The sequence below is a fragment of the Diceros bicornis genome, chromosome 10 (genome assembly GCF_020826845.1).
Source record: "Diceros bicornis minor isolate mBicDic1 chromosome 10, mDicBic1.mat.cur, whole genome shotgun sequence".
Lineage (NCBI taxonomy): Eukaryota > Metazoa > Chordata > Mammalia > Perissodactyla > Rhinocerotidae > Diceros > Diceros bicornis.
This window is the reverse complement of record NC_080749.1, coordinates 12,866,305-12,887,170: the sequence shown is the minus strand read 5'-3', so window position 1 is coordinate 12,887,170 and position 20,866 is coordinate 12,866,305. Positions and strand designations below refer to the sequence as shown.

The window sequence follows — 20,866 nt, the reverse complement described above, 5'->3', positions numbered from 1 at the left end:
GACGCCACCACAGCATGGCCCGACAAGCGGTGCATCGCTGTGTGCCCGGGATCTGAACCAGTGAACCCTGGGCCGCTGCAGCAGAGTGCGCGCACCTAACCACTTGCGCCACTGGGCCGGCACCTACTTTGCCCATTTTTCAATTGGATTGTTTCAGTTTTTATGGTTGAGTTATAGTAGTTCTTTGTATAATCTAGATATTAAGCTCTTATCAGATATATGACATTTCAAATATTTTCTCCCATTCCATGGGTTGCCTTTTCACTCTGATGATTGTGTCCTTTGATGCACAAAAGTTTTAAATTTTGATATGGTCCAATGCATCTATTTTTTCCTGTTGCCTATGCTTTTGGTATCATATCTGAGAAATCATTGCCAAATCCAAGGTCAGGAATATTTCCCCCTGTGTTTTCTCTCAACAGTTTTATAGTTTTAGCTCTTAGCATTTAAGTCTTTGATCCATTTTTAGTTAATTTATGTATATAATGTATATAAGTCCCAACCTCATCCTTTTGCATGTGGATTTCCAGTTTTTCCAATGCTATTTGTTGAAAACTATCCTTTTCTCATTGAACGGTCTTGGCACCCTTTTAGAAAATCATTTAAACATATATACAAGGTTTTATTTCTGGGCTTTCCATTCTATTTCATTGGTCTTTATGCCAGTACAACATTGTTTTGATACTGTAGCTTTGTAATAAGTTTTGAATTCAGGAAGTGTGACACCTCCAACTTTGTTCTTTTTAAGATTGTTTTGGCTATTCAGAGTCCTTTGAGATTCCACATGAATTTTAGGATGGATTTTTCTATTTCTGCAAAAATGCCAGTGGGATTTTGATAGAGATTGTGTTAACTCTGTCCATTTCTTTGTGTAGTTTTCATATCTTAACAGTATTGTCCTAAGCATAGGATTTTTTTCTGTCTGTGTCTTCTTTAATTTCTTTTCCTCAGTGTTTTGTAGTTTTCAGTGTACAAGTCTTTTGCCTCCTTAGTCACTTTTATGTATAAGTATTTTATTATTTTTGATATTATTGTAAGTGGATTTGTTTTCTTAATTTCCTTTGTGGATCATTCATTGTTAATGTATAGAAATCTACTGATTTTTTCAAGTTGAGTTTGTATTCTCCAACTTTGCCAAATTTGTTTATTGGTTCCAATCAGTCTGATATTAGTACAGTTACTCTAGCTCTGTTGTGGTTACTCTTTTTTAGTTAATCTTTTTACATCCTTTTACATCCAATTTGTTGTATCTTTGAATCTGAAATGTGTCTTTTGTAGACAGCATATAATTGGAGCAGCGTTTTAAAAAAAAATCCATTCTGCCAGATCTCTGCCTTTTGATTTGAGTGTTTAGTCCATTTACATTTAATGTTATGATTGATAAGGTAGTGCCATTTTGCTAGCTTTCTTATGTCTTTTGTCTTTTTTCTCCTCTGTTTCTCCATTGTAGCCTTCTTTTGTTTTAAGTATATATTTTCTAACCTGTCATTTTATTTCTATTGTTTATTTTACTATATTATTTTGTTTATTTCATAGTGGTTTCCCTGGGGATTCACTTACAACCAGTTAGTTGGGGTTAATAGCAGCTTAATTTCAATAGTATATAGAAACTTTGCTCCTCTACAGCTCACCTTCCCTTCTCCTTCTTTTGTGCTATTGTCATATAAATTACATCTTTATACAATATGAGCCCATCAACACAATTTTATAAGTATTGTTTTATGCAGTTGTCTTTTAAATCCAATAGGAGGAAAAAAGAGTTACAAATACAAAATACATTTATACAGGCATACCTTGTTTTATTTTGCTTTACTTTATCCTGCTTCAGAGATATTGCATTTTTTACAAGACCCTCTACCAGCAAAAAGATTACAACTCACTGAAAGTTCAGATGATGGTTAGCATTTTTTAGCAATAAGGTATTTTTTAATTAAGGTATGTACATTGTTTTTTTTAAGATATAATGCTATTGCACACTTAGACTAAAGTATAGTGTAAACATAACTTTTATATGCACTGGAAAACCAAAAAATTCACCTGACTCACTTTATTGCAATATTTGCTTTATTGAGGTGGTCTGGAATAAAACCTGCAATATCTCTGAGGTATGTCTGTACTGTTGTTTATATTTAGCCATGTTGTTACCCTTACTGGAGGTCTTTATTTCTTTTTGTGGGTTTTAGTTACTATCTAATGTCCTTTCATTTCATCTTTTAGTATTTTTTTTCCTAGGGTGGATTTGCTAGTGACAATCCTTTTAGTTTTTGTTTATCTGGGAATATCTTAAATTCGCCTTCATTTTAAAGTGTTTGCTGGATAGATCCAGCTGGATCTATCCAGCAAACACTTTAAATATCTTTCAAATTTTTTAAAAAGATATATCTTTTAAAAAGAATCTTTAATTCTTTTACTAAAAGATATATCTTTCAAAAAGAATATCTTTTTGGTAGTCTTTTTCTATTAATACTTTGATTGTGTCATCCACTGCCTTCTGACCTACATGTTTTCTAACTAGATATTGTCTGTAAATGTTATTGAGGATCACTTGTAGGTGATGAGTCACCTTTCTCTTGCTGCTTTCAAGATTTTCTTTGGTTTTCAAAAGTTAGACTATGATGTATCTAGGTGTTGATCTTTTTGCGTTTGTCTGTTTTGGAAGTCATTTGGTTTCTTGGATGTGTAGATTAATTTTTTTAAATAAAATTTGGGGACTTGTATACCATTATTTCTTCAAATATTCTCTCTGCCTCCTTTTTTATTGACTCTATTTCTGTGACTTCCATTATGAGTATGTTGGTATGCTTGATGGTGTCTCTCAAGTCTCAGACTCTGGTCATTTTTCTTCATTCTTTATTCTTTCTGTTCCTCAAACTGGATAGTCCCAGTTGATTTATCTTCAAGTTCTCTAATTCTTTCTTCTGTTAGCTCAAATGTGCTGTTGACCCCTTCTATTGAATTTTTTAATTTCAATTATTTTACTTTTCAACTACAGAATTCTGAATTGCTTGTTTAAAAAGTAATTTCTTTTTATTTGTATTCTCTATTTGGTATGATATTGTTCTCTTTTAGTTCTATAGTCATGGTTTATTTGTTGCACAAGTTGATAATACCTGATCTTTTTTGAGTAAGTTTAATGTCTAGGCTTCTTCAGGGACAGTTTCTGTTGAATCTTTTTTTTTTTTTCTCTCCTGTATGTGGGTCGTATTATCCTGCTTTTTTGTTTGTTTTGTTTTTACAGTTTTGAAATTTTTTGCCTGTTGGATTCTGTACTTAGGTTTTATCAACTCTAGAAATCAGATTCCTTCTTCCTTGGATCTTTTATTGTTGCTGTTTTTGTTACTGTTTGTTTGTTTAGCTTGTTTAGTGACCTTCCTGAACTAATTTTATAAAGTCTATATTGTTTGTCATTGTGTTGCCCCCATTTACTTTGCTCAGTTAACTTAGTGGTCAGCTAATGATTGGATAGAGATTTTCTTAAATACCTTGAACCAGTAAGTCTTCCAACCTTTGCTGAGGGGGCTTTCCTTGCTTCAGCATTTTACAGCCCTGCTTTAGCCTTCATTTCTTAGTTCTGCAGAGCCTCAAGGTTAGCAAGAAGTGAGAGATCAGGGCTTTCTCAGCTCTTTCCTGGGCATGTGCATAATTTTCATGTGCTGATGGCATTCTGGATTCCCAGGCATGTGCAGGAGCTTTTCAAATGGGTATCTCACTCCCCAAATTTTCTTTTTTTTTTGTTTTTGGTCATCCTCTTTTTCAGGGCAACTGATTGCTACTTCCAGCAGCTGAAATATTAAACAGTTGCTGCTGATATTTATGACAAGCATCTTAGATAAAAGGCTGTTCCCAGTAGGTGAGTTCTGCGTCAGATAAATTAAAAGTGTGCTCTGTAAGTGGGAGTTTCTGGTAGCTGATAAAATTGTCAAATTATGACAGTTCTCAGGAAATGGAGCTTTAAGGGCGCACTCCACACTCATTCTGCCCCATCCAATGGTTGCTAGGCTGCCTGGTTTCATAGCTACCATGATTACTAGGTTGTTGATTTTCAAAGCTACTGCTTTGCTGGGGAGAATGGGATGGGAATAGGTTAAGTGAAAATGCCACAAAGCTCGCTGTTCTTACCAAGTTCCAGCTGTTTATCTTGAATTAAAATTCTTTGGAGTATTGTGATCCTTTTTTAATTTCCAGAGTTTTGAAAAAGTCGGTTTTGACAGTTTGCCAGTATTCTTTTTGCTTTTATGGAGAAGTGGATTTTCAGAGGTCCTCACTCTGCCGTTCTGGAAGTGCTTCCTCCATCTTTTCTTTGTTCTTTTTAAAAATTAGAACAAATCAAACTAGAAAGATGCCTTTAAAAGATGGTTAAATATGTTTGCCTATTTAAAACATCGGATTGATGGAAATAAAAAGATTTGAATCCAACATAAGATAGTTTAATTACTTGCAAGTAATTGATACCTGGGATTTTTTTCCATCCTCTGGTTTATGCTTAATGTGAATCTGAACCCAATCCAATGCTTTCTTAATTGGATGGATATTTTATATAGACCAATGAGCAATTAGGATAGCTAATTGATGTAAGTAAAGTTTGTGTAATATTGACATGAAATATCTTATCTTTTCTGGAAACTGGTACTTTAAGAACCATGGGGCTAGTTTCCAAGTTAATTTTTATTCGCAATTTCCTTTTGCTACTTTGATTATACAAATGTATTTTATTTTCAATGACATTTTGTTCCTGCAAGTGTGAATTATGATGACATTAATAGAAGGTTTTGATTTATGATTATGGAAATTATGATATGGTTTTAAATTATGCCTTTTTATTTCACACAAGGATTTCTAAATTGAAAACATAAAAAAGTGGTTTCTTTTATATTTGAGCTGTATTGTGTAGAACCATTTAATATCTATATAAATTATTCTTTGGGAGTAAATTAAGCACTTGAAAATTAGTCACTTTGTATTTCAGCTTAGAGCACCACCTGTGTTATATCATAGTCCCTACAAAAACCATTTGAGGCGAGTGTTATTACTTTGGCCATTTTATAGATGAAGCAAGTGAGACAGGGAGAGTTTAAGTGGAATAAACGTACATCTGGTTATCATCTTTCTTTTCTTAATAACAGGTCTTATAGTGTATAGAACAGTCTATATCTGAACTCTTTTGGTATCTAAGGTTAAAAATGAATACTAAAATGTTTTTTTTGTGTGTGTGAGATCAACCCTGTGCTAACATCTGCCAGTCCTCCTCTTTTTTTGCTGAGGAAGACTGGCCGTGGGCTAGCATCCGTGCCCATCTTCCTCCACTTTATATGGGGCGCCGCCACAGCATGGACTGCCAAGCAGTGTGTCGGTGCTCGCCTGGGATCTGAACTGGCGAACCCCGGGCCGCCGCAGCAGAGTGTGTGCGCGCACTTAACCCCTTGCGCCACCGGGCCGGCCCCATGAATACTAAAATTTTTAATTTGCACTATTAGCATTTTAAAATCAGGCATATTAACATGATGTAATCAGGCATATTAACGTGATGAAGAAAAATGGCCAGAATATGCATTATGTTAAATTAAATTGAATCTTGTTATGTAACCAGGAATTTATGAACCAGAATGTCAAAATTCTTTATATATTTTGCCTCTTAAGTAGTTTGGCCATTTATGTTTTTTAACAACTTTATTGAGATAAAATGGTATATAATAAACTGTATATAGTTAAAATATAGTATTTGATAAGTTTTGACATATTTATACATTTATAAAGCCATCACTGCAATCAATATAATTAACATATTCACTACTCTCAGAAGTTTCCTTGTGCCCCAGTGTAATTCCTTCTCCCACACTGCCACACCCTACTCTGATCCCCAGGCAACTGCTCATCTGCTGTTTGTCATCAAAGATTAGTTTATGTTTTCTAGAATTTTAAATAAATGGAATCATGTAGTATGTACTCTTTTTTAAATCTAGCTCTTTTCTTTTAACATAATTATTTTGAGATTTGTCCATGTTGTTGCATATATCAATAGTTCTATTTTATTAACTACTAGTATTCCGTTTCATTAATATACCACAGGTGAATAAATATGTACCACATGTGAATAAATCCATTTACCTGTTAATAAGCACTTGTTTTGTTTCCAGTTTTCAGCTATAACAAATAAAGTTGCTGTAAACATTCATGTACAGGTCTTTGTATGGACAAATGCATTTGTTACCTAGAAATGGAATGGATAGCTCATGAAGTTGGAGTAAGTTCAGATTTGTAAGAAATTGCCAAACTATTTTTCAATGTTGTTGTAACGTTCTATATTTCCACCAGCAATGAATGAGAGATCCATTTTCTCCTGGTCATTACCAGCATTTGGTGTTGTCACTATTTTTTATTTTAGCCGTTCTGGTAGGTATGCAGTAATATCATATTATGGTTTTAATTTGCATTGCCTAACATCTGATGATATTGAGCATCTCTTTTCTGTGGTTATTTGCCATCTGCATATCTTCTCTGGTGAAGTATCTGTTCAAATCTTTTGCTCATTTTTTAAATTGGGTTGTTTTCTTATTATTGAGCTTTGATAGTTCTTTATATTCTGGATACAAGTTCTTTATCAGATACATGCTCCTGCTCTCTGGCTAGTCTTTTCGTTCTCTTAACAGTGTCTTTTGAAAAGCAGATGTTTTAATTATGATGAAGTCCACTATATCAATGTATTCTTTTAAGGATTGTGCTTACGGTGGGTAGTGTTTCTAAGAAATATTTGCCTGATCCAAGGTCACCAAGGATTTCTCCTGTGTTTTCTTTTAAGCACTTTTAGTGTTTTAGGTTCTACGTAGAGCTATAATCCATTTTGAGTTAATTATTGCGTACGGTGCAAGGTATGGGTTGAAGTTCATATTTTTTTGCATATGGATATCCAGTTGTTTTCATCCATCTGTTGAAATGACTGCTCTTTCTCTACTGAATTGCCTTTATATGTTTGTCAAAATTTAGTTGTCCATATATGTGTAGGTCTCATTCTGGACTCTGTTTGTCTATCTTAATGCCAATACAACACTGTCTTGGTTTCTGTAGCTTTATAGTAAGTCTTGAAATCAGAAGATTTAGTCCTCTACTTTTTCAAAGTTGTTTTCAACTATTTTGAATTTGTCTTTCTCATTTTCATATGAATTTTAGAATCAGTTTGTCAATTTCTACAAGAAAGCCTGCTGTGATTTTTATTGAGATTGCATTAAATCTACAGATATCCAACCTATGAACACAGTATATCTCCTCATTTATTTTTTTTTCTTTCTCTCAGAAGTTTTTTGAAGTTTTCGGTTTTTAATGCTATTATAAATTATATTATCTTAAATTATAATTTCTGATTGTTGCTAGTTTATAGAAATACAATTAATTTTGACATACAGATCTTGTATCCTGCCTTGCTAAACTCACTTATTAGTTCTAGTAGATTTTTTTAATAGATTTCCTCAGATTCTCTATGTAGATTGTTATGTCACCTCCAGATATTGATAGTTTTCCTTCTTCCTTTGTAATCTCAATGACTTATATTTCTTTTTCTTGCCTAATTACCCTGGTTTGCACCTCCAGTACAATTCTGAATAGAAGTGCTGAGAGCTGGTGGACATCCTTGTTTTGTTCCTAATATTAGGCAGAAAGCCTTCAGTTTTTCAACATTAAGTATGATGTTAACTGTGTTTTCCACAGATGTCCTTTATCAGGTCAAGGAAGATCTGTCTGTCCCCTGCTTTCATTCTCTGCCACCCATTCTGTCTTTCTTGTACTTTCTTGCTCTAGTCATGTCGTTGTCTCTTTCTGTGACAGCCTGAAGCCTTTAATCTGTATTTACGGTAATTGAAAAAATAAACTGTTTGCCATTTTGACCTTTGAAGTTAAAAGAAAGTCAGAAAGAATGTGCTTATTTTTACTAAACAGAAAACATTGTATTAACATTAATAGAGTTAAAAATGGAAAACAATTTTATCCCAAAATTTTAATTCACCAATCACTGTGTGAATTTGCCCAAATGCTTTTTCTGTCTCTTAGTGTATTTGTCTATAATTTTTAGTTTTAATATCACCATTTATGTTCAGCTCATTTCACTTAACGTGTATAAATTTGTAATGTCTGTAGACATAAAAAGATTAATCATAATTTTAGAAGTTTTAGAATACTTAAAATTTTATTAGTACGTTGAGTATATTTAAAGGAATGAACATTTTCATAGATCTCAATTCATATTCTTTTTTTGAAAAGAGATGGGCTTTTTTCCACTGACAGCAGTTATGTATACATACATATCAATTTTACCATTTAGACGAAATATGAAGTGATGTGATGGAGAATTTTATTTGACCTTCTTTCCCTTTCTAAAACATCATGAAGATTTAGCATGTTCTTTCACAAAGTTAGAATTTTAAAGTAGTAAAATTCTTCAGAAATCAAGCAGAGTTATTGCTTTATGAAATAAAAGTAAATGTGACAAGAAAGGTAAATATATTTGGTATCTTGGTAACAAAAAATATTATGTTATTTTATGGGGAAATCTGAAGAGCTGATTAGACAATTCATTTATGCTGTAAGTCGGAAGTCTTTAAGTTTAAATTTCCCAAGAAAGTAACTTAGTACTAAAAGAAACTAAGTAGTAGAAACAATTCTAAGATTTTAACTTAAATATTTCAGACTTGTGATTCTAAAATGTAGAAGATCAGAAGAATATCTCAAAAAATATACTTAATTTCTTAACAATTAAAAAATTGTTATACTTTTCATTCTTTCACTTAAGGAATACTTATTCAGTGCCCAGCATCCTATAAGGTATAGAGTTGAAGGTCATGGAGGGAAATATAATGGTAATTATGTTAGAACCAATCTTTGGCTACTTGTCATTTATGGTCTCTATCAGTAGACTGTCTCTTATGAAGGACACTTGCAAGAGGGCAATAGGAAAATAAAATAGTTCACGCTGGAATGTTAAGTTCCACAAGGATAGGGATTTGTGGGGTTTTTTTTTCATTAACATATATACCAAGAGCCTAGATCAGTGCCTGGCCCAGTTTAACAAATTTTTGTTGAATGACTGAATGAACATATGAATGAAGCTACTTGTAATCTGCTTAGAAATTATTCCTAATGTTTTTTAATGAAAGGATAGTTTTCATGTACATGAGTGCAATACTCAGTTTATTCTAAATTTTTTTAAGAAAAATTTTTAGAAATTTGAAGATTACTATTTGATAAATTTATCTTCTCAAGGGTTAGAGGGTAATATCAAACCAAGTAATCAAATAAAATTGTTTAAAGCTCTCAATTAGCAGGGTCTAAATTAATAAGGTTTTGTTGTAAATTACAGGATGCCAACATCTTTTGACAGTCTGTATTTGAGTATTAAAACCATATTTACAGGGCCAGCCCCGTGGCTTAGCGGTTGGGTGCGCGCACTCTGCTGCTAGCTGCCCGGGTTCGGATCCAGGGCGTGCACCGACGCACCGCTTCTCGGGCCGTGCTGAGGCCGCGTCCCACATGCAGCAGCTGGAAGGATGTGCAGCTGTGACATACAACTATCTACTGGGGCTTTGGGGGGAAAAATAAATAAATAAATAAAATTATTTAAAAAACCCAAAAAACATATTTAGAACAGATAGTGCATTTCTGTAATTGGATTTGGCAACACAAATTTATTCATTCTTTTAATTTACATTATCATAAATACTTTCTTTTAAGCATTTAATATTTTCTGCCCATTATTGTTACCGACCTGAGGTTGAGAAGAGCATTTTAGCAATAATAGCTACTTGAGGTTATATGTAACGTTTTATTGTGTAATTTAAAATACATATATAAGTACTACCGCTGGGAAGAAATAAAGATTTTTATACATGAACATAAATATAAGGAACATGAGAAGTTGAGGATAGAGAGTACGTATGTATATTTTATTCTAAGAATATTTACATATGTTAATTATAATGTCTTACTGTCTTATTATTAGTTCTTTTTGTTAGAACATTCCATATTTAGGATAGCCAAGTTTAGATTTCCCTGGTCTGTAAAGAAGTGACTTTTAACCTTGTTTATAATCTACTAAACCTGTTTAAACATGGAACCAAATAGATGGGTTACTTGCAGGATGGGTTTATCTAAGTATGTTGTCCAAGAGTAGATTTGGCTAATTAGTCTCTAAAAACATGTGACTCAGTTCTCCAAATGACTTTATATCTGTTGAAAAGCTACTCATTGTTTTGTTTGTTTTTGCCAAAAATGAGAGTAAGACCCAATAAAATATTTGCTTAATGTTAATAATTGGTTTTCAAAATAATCTGCTGTTTGCACTTCACTTTGTAGGTAATATTCACAGTGAAACTAATATTTAAAGCACAATAATCTCATTAGCATTCCCTAGACACTAATTAGAGAGTTGTCTGAAATAACGTAAACTAGACTTTGGTGAGTAGTCATCAAGAAGATAACTAATTAAAGAGTTTATAAAATGGACAGTCTTTCTTTGTTTATGTAGTCTCCTTTAATGACTTTATGAAAGTTTGTAGCTAGGATGGAAGATGATCCGTAGAGCCCCCTGGAAACGTTTGATATTTTACTCAATTGGGACTCTAAACAGTTATGTTCTCTTAGCTTGTCTAAAAGAAGATCTTGCTCTCCTTAGAAATGACTAGAAAAAGAAAGTTTATAGTTCTCTAGGAAGAGATCTCTTCTGAGAAAAAGCAGACACTCATCTACCAGCCTGAAATGTCGTATTAAGACACTCATAACCTTTAAGGAATGTTTTCAAGACATAATGGAAATTCTAACTAGGCTTATTGTTAGCTTATTTCTTATTGTTTATAGGCATTTAGGTTGTCAACAGCATAATTGTGCCATTTGTCAAGTGGTATGTATCTTAAAGGTAGATACTTTTCAAAGCTATGGAAGAATCTCAAATATGGAAGTATCTGGGTGAGTTTACATAGAAATTTCATTGAAACCATTAATCCAGGCTCAAGTGCATATGTCAAAAGTAAGTGTGCTAGTAAATGGGAAAGACTAGTGTTGGCAGAATACATTGATGTCTGTTGATCTTGTCATTCTTGTACCATACTTTGACGGTGGGATACCTTATAACATTGACCAATGTTCTTTTTTTTGGTAGCTTCCCCTGCTGTTAGAACTAATTTGCTGATTCTGCTGTTACTCCTGTATTTCCTTATGTCTTTGGTCGCTTTCTTTGGCCTGACCACTCACACCAGGTGAAGGGAAGGCAGGGTTGGGGAGAAGGGAAGTATATATCCATCACAGGCAAGAGTGGAAAATGTACAAAGAGACCATGGTGTATATTGCTTCAGCCTTTGTATATTTTCTTTCTGTGTCATGAATCTTTGTTGGTTCGGTAGTACCACTGTGAAAGATGTATTAGTTTTCTGTTGATGTATAATGAATTACCACAAATTTAGCAGTCTAAAACAACACATTTATTTTCTCCCAGTTTTTGTCAGTCAGGAGTATGGGCACAGTTGGGTTGGATCTCACAAAGTTGCAATCTAGGTGTTGACTGGACTGCAGGAGCTTGGAGTTTTCTTCTAAGCTCACGTGATTGTTGACAAATACAGTCAACTGTAGGGTGAGGTCTTTAGTTCCTTGCTGGCTGTCAGCTCTTAGAGGCCCCTGCACTTTCTTGCCACATGGCCCTGTCAATGGCCCTCTCATATGCCAGATCATGTCTTTAAAGCCAGCAGCAGGATTTTGTCACTTGAGGAATGTCCCAGTCTTTCTTTTAAGGGCTTTGATCTGATTAAGTCAGGCCCACCAAGGGTAATCTCTCTTGATTAACTCAACTGATATGGGACTTTAATCACATCTGCAAAATCCCTTTCACCTAATTGTGAAAGGAAAATGCCATCAAATTCCTTAAGTCCTGCCCAGATTCAAGTTGAGGGTATTGTACTGTTATCTGTTTGATCAATGAAGAATAAGAACCCACCCCTTTCCTAACAGCCTTCAGAACTTAAATGTCTTCCATGGAGAAATCTCACCTGCTGTCAAGCCCCCAAGTGACGTCCTCTCACAGGTTGCCATAACTTTTCTTTATGATAAATAGCATTTATCATAGTCTGTGATGATTTATTTGTGGGGTATTTGATTAATATTTGCCTTTAACACTAGACTGTAAGTTCCTTGGGTTGAGGAGCTTCTTTGTTTTGTTAACAGCATATTTCAACACCTCTTCTGGTTTATAGTAGGTGCTCAATAAATGTTTGAAGAATGAAAAAAAGAATCAGAAAAATAAGTTTTTAGTTTGTCTTCACTTACTCCTTTTTTGATGTTTTTTCTCACTTTATGTAATCTGAGTTTTGACCTATATTATTTTCCTTCTCTCTAAAGAACTTCTGTTAACACATCTTCCAGGACAGGTCCACTGCCAACAAATTCCCTGTTTTTTTTGGTCTGAGAAAGTCCTTTTTGCTCTTTCTTTTGAAAGATAGTTTTGCGGGATGCAGAATTCTAGGTTGGTGGGTTTTTATCTCAACATTTAAAATATTTCGGTTGACTCACCTCTTGCTTGTGTGGTTAAGTCAGATGTAATTCTTATATTTGCTCCTCTATAGGTAAGGTGTTTCTTTCCCTGGCTTCTTTCAGGGTTTTTCTTTATCTTTGATTTTCTGTAGTTTAAAATGATATGCCTAGGTATAGGTGTTTTTTGGCATTTTTCCTTCTTGGTGTTCTCTGAGCTTTCTGGATCTGTGGTTGGATGTCTGACATTAATTTGGGGAAATTCTCAGTTATTATTATTATTATTTTTGTGTCTGTGAGGAAGATCAGCCCTGAGCTAATATCCATGCCAATCCTCCTCTTTTTGCTGAGGAAGACTGGCCCTGGGCCAGCATCCGTGCCCATCTTCCTCCACTTTATGTGGGATACCGCCACAGCATGGCCTGACAAGCGGTGTATTGGTGCACGCCCAGGATCCAAACCCAGGACGCCAGCAGGGGAGCACACACACTTAACCGCTATGCCACGGGGCGGGCCCTCAGTCATTATTGTTTCAGATATTTTTCTGTTCCTTTCTCTGTTCTTCTAGTATTCTCATTACATATATGTTACATCTTTTGTATTTGTCCCATAGTCCTTGGATATTCTGTTCTGACTTTTTCAGTCTTTGTTCTCCTTGCTTTTCAGTTTTTGAGGATTCTGTTGATATATGCTCTAGCTCAGAGATTCTTTCCTCTGCTGTGGCCCATCTACTAATAAGCCCGTCAGAGGTATTCTTCATATCTGTTACAGTGTTTTTTACCTGTAACATTTCTTTTTGGTTCTTTCTTGGGATGTCCATCTCTGTGCTTAGATTGCCCATCTGTTCTTGTGTGCTATTTTATCCATTAGAGCCCTTAGCATATTAATTATAGTTGTTTTAAATTTTCAGTCTGATAAGTCCAACAGCCCTTCTGTGTCTGGTTCTTTTTTTCTTTTTTTGTGAGGAAGATCAGCCCTGAGTTAACATCCATCGCCAATCCTCCTCTTTTTGCTGAGGAAGATTGGCCCTGTGTTAACATCTGTGCCCATCTTCCTCTACTTTATATGGGACGTCACCACAGCATGGCTTGACAAGTGGTACATCGGTGCACGCCCGGGATCCAAATCTGCGAACCCGGGCCACTGAAGTGGCGCACACACACTTAACCGCGACGGCCACCAGGCGGGCCCCCTGTGTCTGGTTCTCATGCTTGCTCTGTCCCTTCTCATTGTGTTTTTTTGCCTTTTGGCATGCCTTGTAAATTTTTCTTGATAGGCAAACATGATCTACTGATAAGAGGAGCTGCTGTAAATAGGCCTTTAGTAATGGGGGGGGGCGGAATGAAAGCATTTTGTAGTTCTATGGTTAGGTCTCCATATTTTAGTGAGCCTCTGCCTCTGGATTGTGAACTTCTCAGGTGTTTTGCAGTGTTTTTCTGCTCCCTTAGGTGAGACAGGATGGCTAGAGTGGGCTGGAGGTGGGTATTTCCCTTCTCCCTCTGGAAGGGTAGAGTCAGCTGGAGTTGAGTATGTTTCTTGCCCTGGGTCAGTTAACCTCTGGTTAACTAGTTTCTCCTGAGGGCAGGCCTTGTTGAGAAGAACAGAGTGTTCTGGTATATTTCATAATGGTTCCTCCCCCTCCTCTTCCCCAGCTTTGGGGAGCTCAAGGATATTTTTCTCTGATATCTACTGTGGAAATCTGAGCCTCCAGCAGTTCATCAGTTACAATTCAGGTTTTCCTGCTCATGCACTGGCTCTGGTGGTGATTTCTGCTTGTGAGTCTCTACTCTGGTAAGCCATGACTCTTCGTATTTGCCTGTCTCTCCAGTCTCGGGGGTAATGATTTGCCCTGTTTCCTCTGTCTCTTATGGATCCAAGAGGAGTTGCTGATTTTCCAGTCTGTTCTGACTTTTACTTGTTAAGATGGAGTGGGGACTTCCAAGCTCCTTACATGTGGAACCAGAAACTACCAATCACTGTCTTAACTGGTGAACTTGGCTAGCCCCTCTCTGTGAACATTCTAAAGCTGTTTTCCTCTATACACTTTTTATACTTAAGTAATGTTAACTTTTACTTTTAGATTTAATCCTTTTTTTTGAAGAAGATTAGCCCTGAGCTAACATCTGATGCCAGTCCTTCTCTTTTTGCTGAGGAAGATTGGCCCTGGGCTAACATCCCTGCCCATCTTCCTCTACTTTATATGGGACGCGGCTACAGCATGGCTTGACAAGCGGTGGGTCAGTCTGTGCCCAGGATCTGGGTCTGCGAACTCCGGGCCGCCGAAGCGGAGTGTGAGAACTTAACTGCTATACCACTGGGCCAGCCCCAGCTTTAATCCTTTTGACATGAACAGTCTATGATGTCAACTGTAGTTATTGAATACCACCAATTTGCTGTTTCTTTTTATATTTTTTGCTTATTCATTCAAATGTCTTCCTACTTATTGCTTAGTCATATTAAGAAATCCTATATACTTGTGTTTGTTTCTAGTGTAGTTTCTTTTCTTTATCTAATTGTCCTTGAGAGGGAAGTTTTATGGATTTTAAACTTTGAATCCTTGAATGTCTGAAAATGTCTTTGGCTTTATTCTCCCACATGAATGCTGTATTTTTGGGTATAAAATTCTGTGTTTCAAATGATTTTCTTTCAGAACTTCGAAGCCACCTCTTCATTGTCTTTTAACATCGTGTTGCTGATATCAGTGTGATAGCTGATCTTTTATAGGCAACGTATTTTTTCCCTCTTAGGTTAAAAATTGAGAAGCAAAAATCTATAGTCTTAAGTTTTCTATTTTGTTTTTGCTTTCTTCAGAATGATAAGAATAATCCTATTAGAATTAGTTTGAATTTGAGGATTGTTAAAATGAAGGGTATTGTTGTATTTTAAAAAAAAGTGAATAAATTCCCATGTTTCCCCCAAATCTTAAGCTTTAATAAAGGGAAGAGTCCTTCAGAGTTAGATAGTCTTCCCTCCTGTTGCCATTCTACAGCGTTCTTTAATACTTGCATCAGTGAGTAATGTCCACCTTCCTGAGGTGGCATATTCTCCTTCTCTCTTTTTAGCTACTCCTAAATTTATATATTTTGAATTGGAATATGACTTCCTGAACAATTTGTGTGTTGTCTTCTCAATGGAACAGTTCAAAATAAAGCTCCTCTTCCAGGCAGTTTATAATTTTAGTTTAAATGATGAACTGTATATGATATAAATTCTATAAATTCTTATCAGGGTGTTTCAAAATTTATAACTGCTTTTTAACTAAGTGTTAGTTGAAAAATATATGATAACTTTTGTGTTTTAAACTACTTTGTATCTTCAACTATCCTCTTATTCAGTGAATTTTTTTTCCAACTTAGACCTCGTGTGGACAGTAATGACCTCACGTTTCCGATTGCCTGCTGGCAGAACCTACAATGTACGAGCATCAGAGTTGGCCCGAGACAGACAGCACACAGAAGTGGTTTGCAACATCCTTCTTCTGGATAACACTGTACAAGCTTTCAAAGTTAATGTAAGTGTTTTATGTCTTTTTTAAAAAAAAAAAGGATAATTTCTGGTTGTCTGAATTTAGATATTTTAAAACTAAAATTGTTTATTTGTAGTAAAGTTTGAAAAGCCTTATTCAATGACGAAAGTCTTTTTAGTACAGGTTTGTAACTGTCAAGTACAAGTTCTAATTCAAACTGGATCTTTTAAAAAGTTGACAAACCAGCAGTGCGTTATGACTAGTGGAGCAGATCAGGAGTATGTTTTTTATAAATGTGCCTGAAAGGAATTTGTTTTCCTAAATAATTTATACATTTCCATTGTGATCTTACTTGTACATACTGTCTGTGAATAAAACTTTTGCCAAACAAAGCTAAATGACTGCTCTGATCTTATCTGAGTCTTGTCTGAAATATTTATTTAACAAGTATTTGTTAATCCTGTTTGTGTCTAACTTTATTTGCTCAACGTTGTTTGTGAGTTTCACCCATGTGGTATGTTAATAGTAGTTGTTTCATTTTCATTGCTGTATATTACTCTTTTGTATGACTATACCACAATTTACTTATCCATTTATTTATCACCATTTACTCATCCAGTTTACTGTTGTTGTATATTTGGATTGTTTCTACTTTGGGCTCTTACCAATAATGTTGCTGTGAACATTCTTGTACAAGTCTTGATATGTATGAGGGTGCATTTTTTATATTTAAAAAATTCAAATCTACAGAAGAGGTGAAAGAACAGTATAATAAATACCCGCATACCATTTACCTAGATTGACTTGTTACTAATATTTTGCACATTTGCTTTAACTTTCTTTTTCTGTCTGTGTGTTTTTTTTGAACCTTCTGAAAGTAAGTGGTACATTTTGCCTGTAAGTACTTCAGCAGCCTAAGAGTCTCATAAGTTACCACAGTACCATTATCAATCCAAAAATTCAACATTATGAAAATAATAGTATCTAATACAGGGTCCGTATTCAAATTGGAATTCCTCATTCCTCGTTTTCCACTCTCCAGGATAACACCTTCATCTGTTTTCTGCTGTGTTACGTGGGTATTTCTGTACTTTGAAATCTTTAAGTAATATAAATTATTAATTTTCTGAAATCCTGCCATTTATGACAGCATGGATGGACCTTAGCATTATGCTAACTGAAATAAGTCAGTCAGAGAAAGACAAATACGGTATGATTTCGCTCATGTAGAATGTGAAAAAGCTGAACTGATAAAGAATAGAGTGCTGGTTGCCAGGGTCTGGGGAGTGGGGAAAATGGAGAGATATCAAAGGGTACAAGCTTGCCGTTATAAGATGAATAAGTTCTGGGGATCTAACATACATCATGGTGACTATAGTCAACAATACTGTATAATATCCTTGAAAGTTGCTGAGAGTATAAATCTTAAATGTTCTCACCACACACACAAAAGAGTAATTATGTCAGGTGATGGATGTGCTACCTCACCTTATTGTGGTAATTGTTTCACAGTGTATATGTGTATCAACTCATCACATTGTACACCTTAAACTTAGGCAATGTTATATTTCAATTATATCTCAACAAAGCTGGAAAAAATAAAATATTAATCTTCTTTACCAGTTTCTTCAGCTTAAAATTTTCTATATGTATTACTGTATTGCAGGATCACTAATTTATATTTTTTATCCCAAATTCCAAGCCACTTCACACTGGAAAAGGGGCTGCAGAGTAGTACCTTTAAGGATATTATCTAACATACCCAACTAATGTGCTTTTTTAATAAAGTTAAGATTTTAATTTTTTTTGTATTCTGTCATCTATTAATAGATAGTTGGAGTATAGGTTGCCAAGCAGAGATAATATTCATTGAAGGAAATTCTGCTTCATAAAAATTTCTAGTTAATGGAAGCTCTCATGAGTTAGAGAATTGATATAAGAAAGTAAGCCTTTTTTCCTGTTACTGACTCATTGCTCTTTGGGGGGGGTGGCAGTTAAACATAATGATTCTTGTTTTAACTTACTATTAGTTAATGTTTATTTAATTAGTTAGTACTTAGTTTTCATTTTAACTTATAGTTCTTTGTTTTAAAATATTGTAGAGGAATTTGCTATGTTTCTCATCTAGCGTAGTTTTTCTATTGGGCACTTTAGTTGATAATAGTATGTTGTATTTTTTCAATGTAGTAATCAATGTGCTATCTAACTATTCTTTTAGAAAGACATATATTTAATATATATACATATTTTTAAACAGGAGTGTTTTATTTCTTTTTTTCTTTTTTTTGTTTTTGCTGAGGAAGATCAGCCCTGAGCTAACATCTGTAGCCAGTCTTCCTCTATTTTGTATGTGGGTTGCTGCCACAGCATGGCTGATGAGTGGTGTAGGTCCGCCCCCAGGATCTGAACCCGAAAACCCGGGCTTCTGAAGCGGAGCACACTGAACTTAACCACTACACCACCGGGCTGGCCTCCTTTAATATTTTTTAAATATATGTTTATATTTATTTATTTTTAATATACATGTATTTAAATATCAATTCTAATAGAGTTGAGTATATTACTAGAGTGGTAAGCACTATGGTACTAGAAACTTTCTCTACCTTTACTTCAGGTCATCAGAATACTTATGTAAGAGGAAGAATTTGAGAAATTGACTGTTGGATATGTAGTATTTTATTATTATTTATTCCCCAGGGTATTTGGACCCAAGTCATTCAAAGTGTCCACGTTGCTTTGTACTTTTGTATAGATGCTGCATATTGTAATCTATGTGAATGGCTCCACAGTTATGTAGTTTACAACCTTTGCAGTGGTATGTGATAGCCTGCAAACTAATAGGGGAATTTAAACCTCTGATATTTGTTGTCTTATGTTCACTAAGTACCATTAAGTCTCAGAAATCGCCATTGTGGGCAGCTGCTGGGTTCACCAGCATCTCTCCATTCCCTGGGAAGGAGAACCAGTTTCCTCTGGAGATTACCAAGCAATGATTTGTAATGTCCTAGCTGTTGGAGTCTTGCTTTCCCTAAAAGATTTCTGTCCCACAGATGAAATATTCATTGTTGCCAAAGTCAGCTTTTTTTTTCCTCTCTGGTATTCATCTCATCAAAGCCTTTTCTGTATATTTTCCTGAGAGGAGATGATGTAATGAAGGAGTTGATACAACTTCATTAGTTCTTCTTTCTCTTTCTTATGGACATGGGAGTGAGATAAGCCCATTAGTGTTGCTTTGGTTTCAAGTTCTGTTTTCACTGTGACTTTGGCACAGCCATTTATTTTACTGTAGTCAGCCTGTGGAGTGTGTTGTCTCCCTCATGCCTGGAATTCATCATCAATTCACCAAGAACATGTTTCCATTAAGTATTTTAAAATATATAGTATCCATGCTACGTGGATTGATTTCACCAACCCATGAGGATTTTTCCCTAATTTTTGGCTTTATTTTTACCTTATTACAGCTGTTTAGCAGTAGCTTCTGTGACAAGGAAGGACTAGGGAGAACCAGCCTGTTCCAGTTGTAAGGACTGCATAAGAAATTACCCTAAAACTTGGTGGCATATTTATTATCTTAGAGATTCTGCAATCAAGGATTCACACAGGCATGGCTTGTCTGCTCCATGTGCTGGACCTCAGCGGGAAGACTCAAAGGCTGGAGGCTAGCTCACTTAAAAGCTTGTTCACTCATATGATTGTCACCTGAAACCTTAGCTGGGGCTTAAACACCTATATGTGACCTCTCTGTGTGCCCTGGGCTTCTTCACAGCACAGTGGCAGCATTCCAAAGGTGAGCATCCTTGGGATAGAGGGAGCCAGGCTTAGCCTTATTGCCTTTTCTGATCTGTCCTGGGAAGTCACATAATGTCACTTCTACCATATTCTGTTTGTCAAGGCTCTCACAAAGTCATGCTCAGGATCAAGGGAAGGGAAATAGACTGTCTCTTGATGGAAAGTGGCAAGGTTCTAAAAGATCGTGTGAGATTGAAAATATTGCCATGGAGTTTTTGGGAAAGTGTAGTTTGCCAGTATGTCCCCCTGGTGGATGCATGCGTCTTACCCCAACCTCTTTACATAACTACACCTGTGTTCTGCCTTCATGTTTACCTAGGAATGTCCTTCCAGTGCTGTCTCCCTTGCTACTTGAAGGGTAGCTGACGTATTAGAGGTCAGAGATGAGAGGGAGGTTTAATTTTTACTGTCTGCCTTTTGTATCATTTGAATTGTTTTTCTTGGTTTCTGAGTTTTATATATGTATTTTACATGTGTATGTATGTGTATAAAATTGACATATATATATGTAGTTATACCTGGAAAACCTGAAAGAATATTCAAAATGTATAATTTATTCAACGCACATTATTCAGTGCACAATTCTGAGGCACTTGGTAGGTAGCAGTATTTAAAGACAAGAGAACAAGCTTATACTTTGAGGAATTTTTTTTCTTTTATTTTTGTTCATATTGCATTTTTCCTCAGTTTATTTATTTATTTTTTTCTGGTGAGCAAGATGGGCCCTGAGCTAACATCTACTGCCAGTCTTCCTCTTTTTGCCAAGGAAGATTAGCCCTGAGCTAACATGTGTGCCCATCTTCCTCTATTTTGTATGTGGGACCTTGCCACAGCTTGGCTTGATGAAAGGTGTGTGGGTCCACGCCCGGGATCCAAACCCACGAACCCTGGGCTGCCAAAGCGGGGTGTGTGAACTTAACCACTACGCCACTGGGCCAGCCCCATCAGTTTACTTTTTGGAAATAAAATTATCTTAAAAGTACTGCAGCTGTTCTCTAACATGTTTGTTGTATATCTCTATGTACTCAATAAAGAATAACTTATAATTTTTTTAATGATACCAGTACTTCAATTGTTAAAGATGCAATAAATCAGATTTTTTCTTGAAGTAAAGTA

The 20,866-nt window shown here is 35.4% G+C and overlaps 1 protein-coding gene across 5 annotated transcripts in view; it reads left to right on the top strand.

Moving 5' to 3' along the window:
- PTPN4 (protein tyrosine phosphatase non-receptor type 4) overlaps nucleotides 1–20,866 on the top strand; it is a 213,629-nt gene that overhangs the window by 30,117 nt on the left and 162,646 nt on the right. For all 5 annotated transcript variants that reach the window (XM_058548816.1, XM_058548818.1, XM_058548814.1 and 2 more), the window contains exon 2: nucleotides 15,852–16,006. In XM_058548816.1, coding sequence (XP_058404799.1) covers nucleotides 15,869–16,006 — 138 coding nt within the window. In that variant the 5' untranslated portion in view covers nucleotides 15,852–15,868. The remainder of the gene's footprint in view (nucleotides 1–15,851; nucleotides 16,007–20,866) is intronic.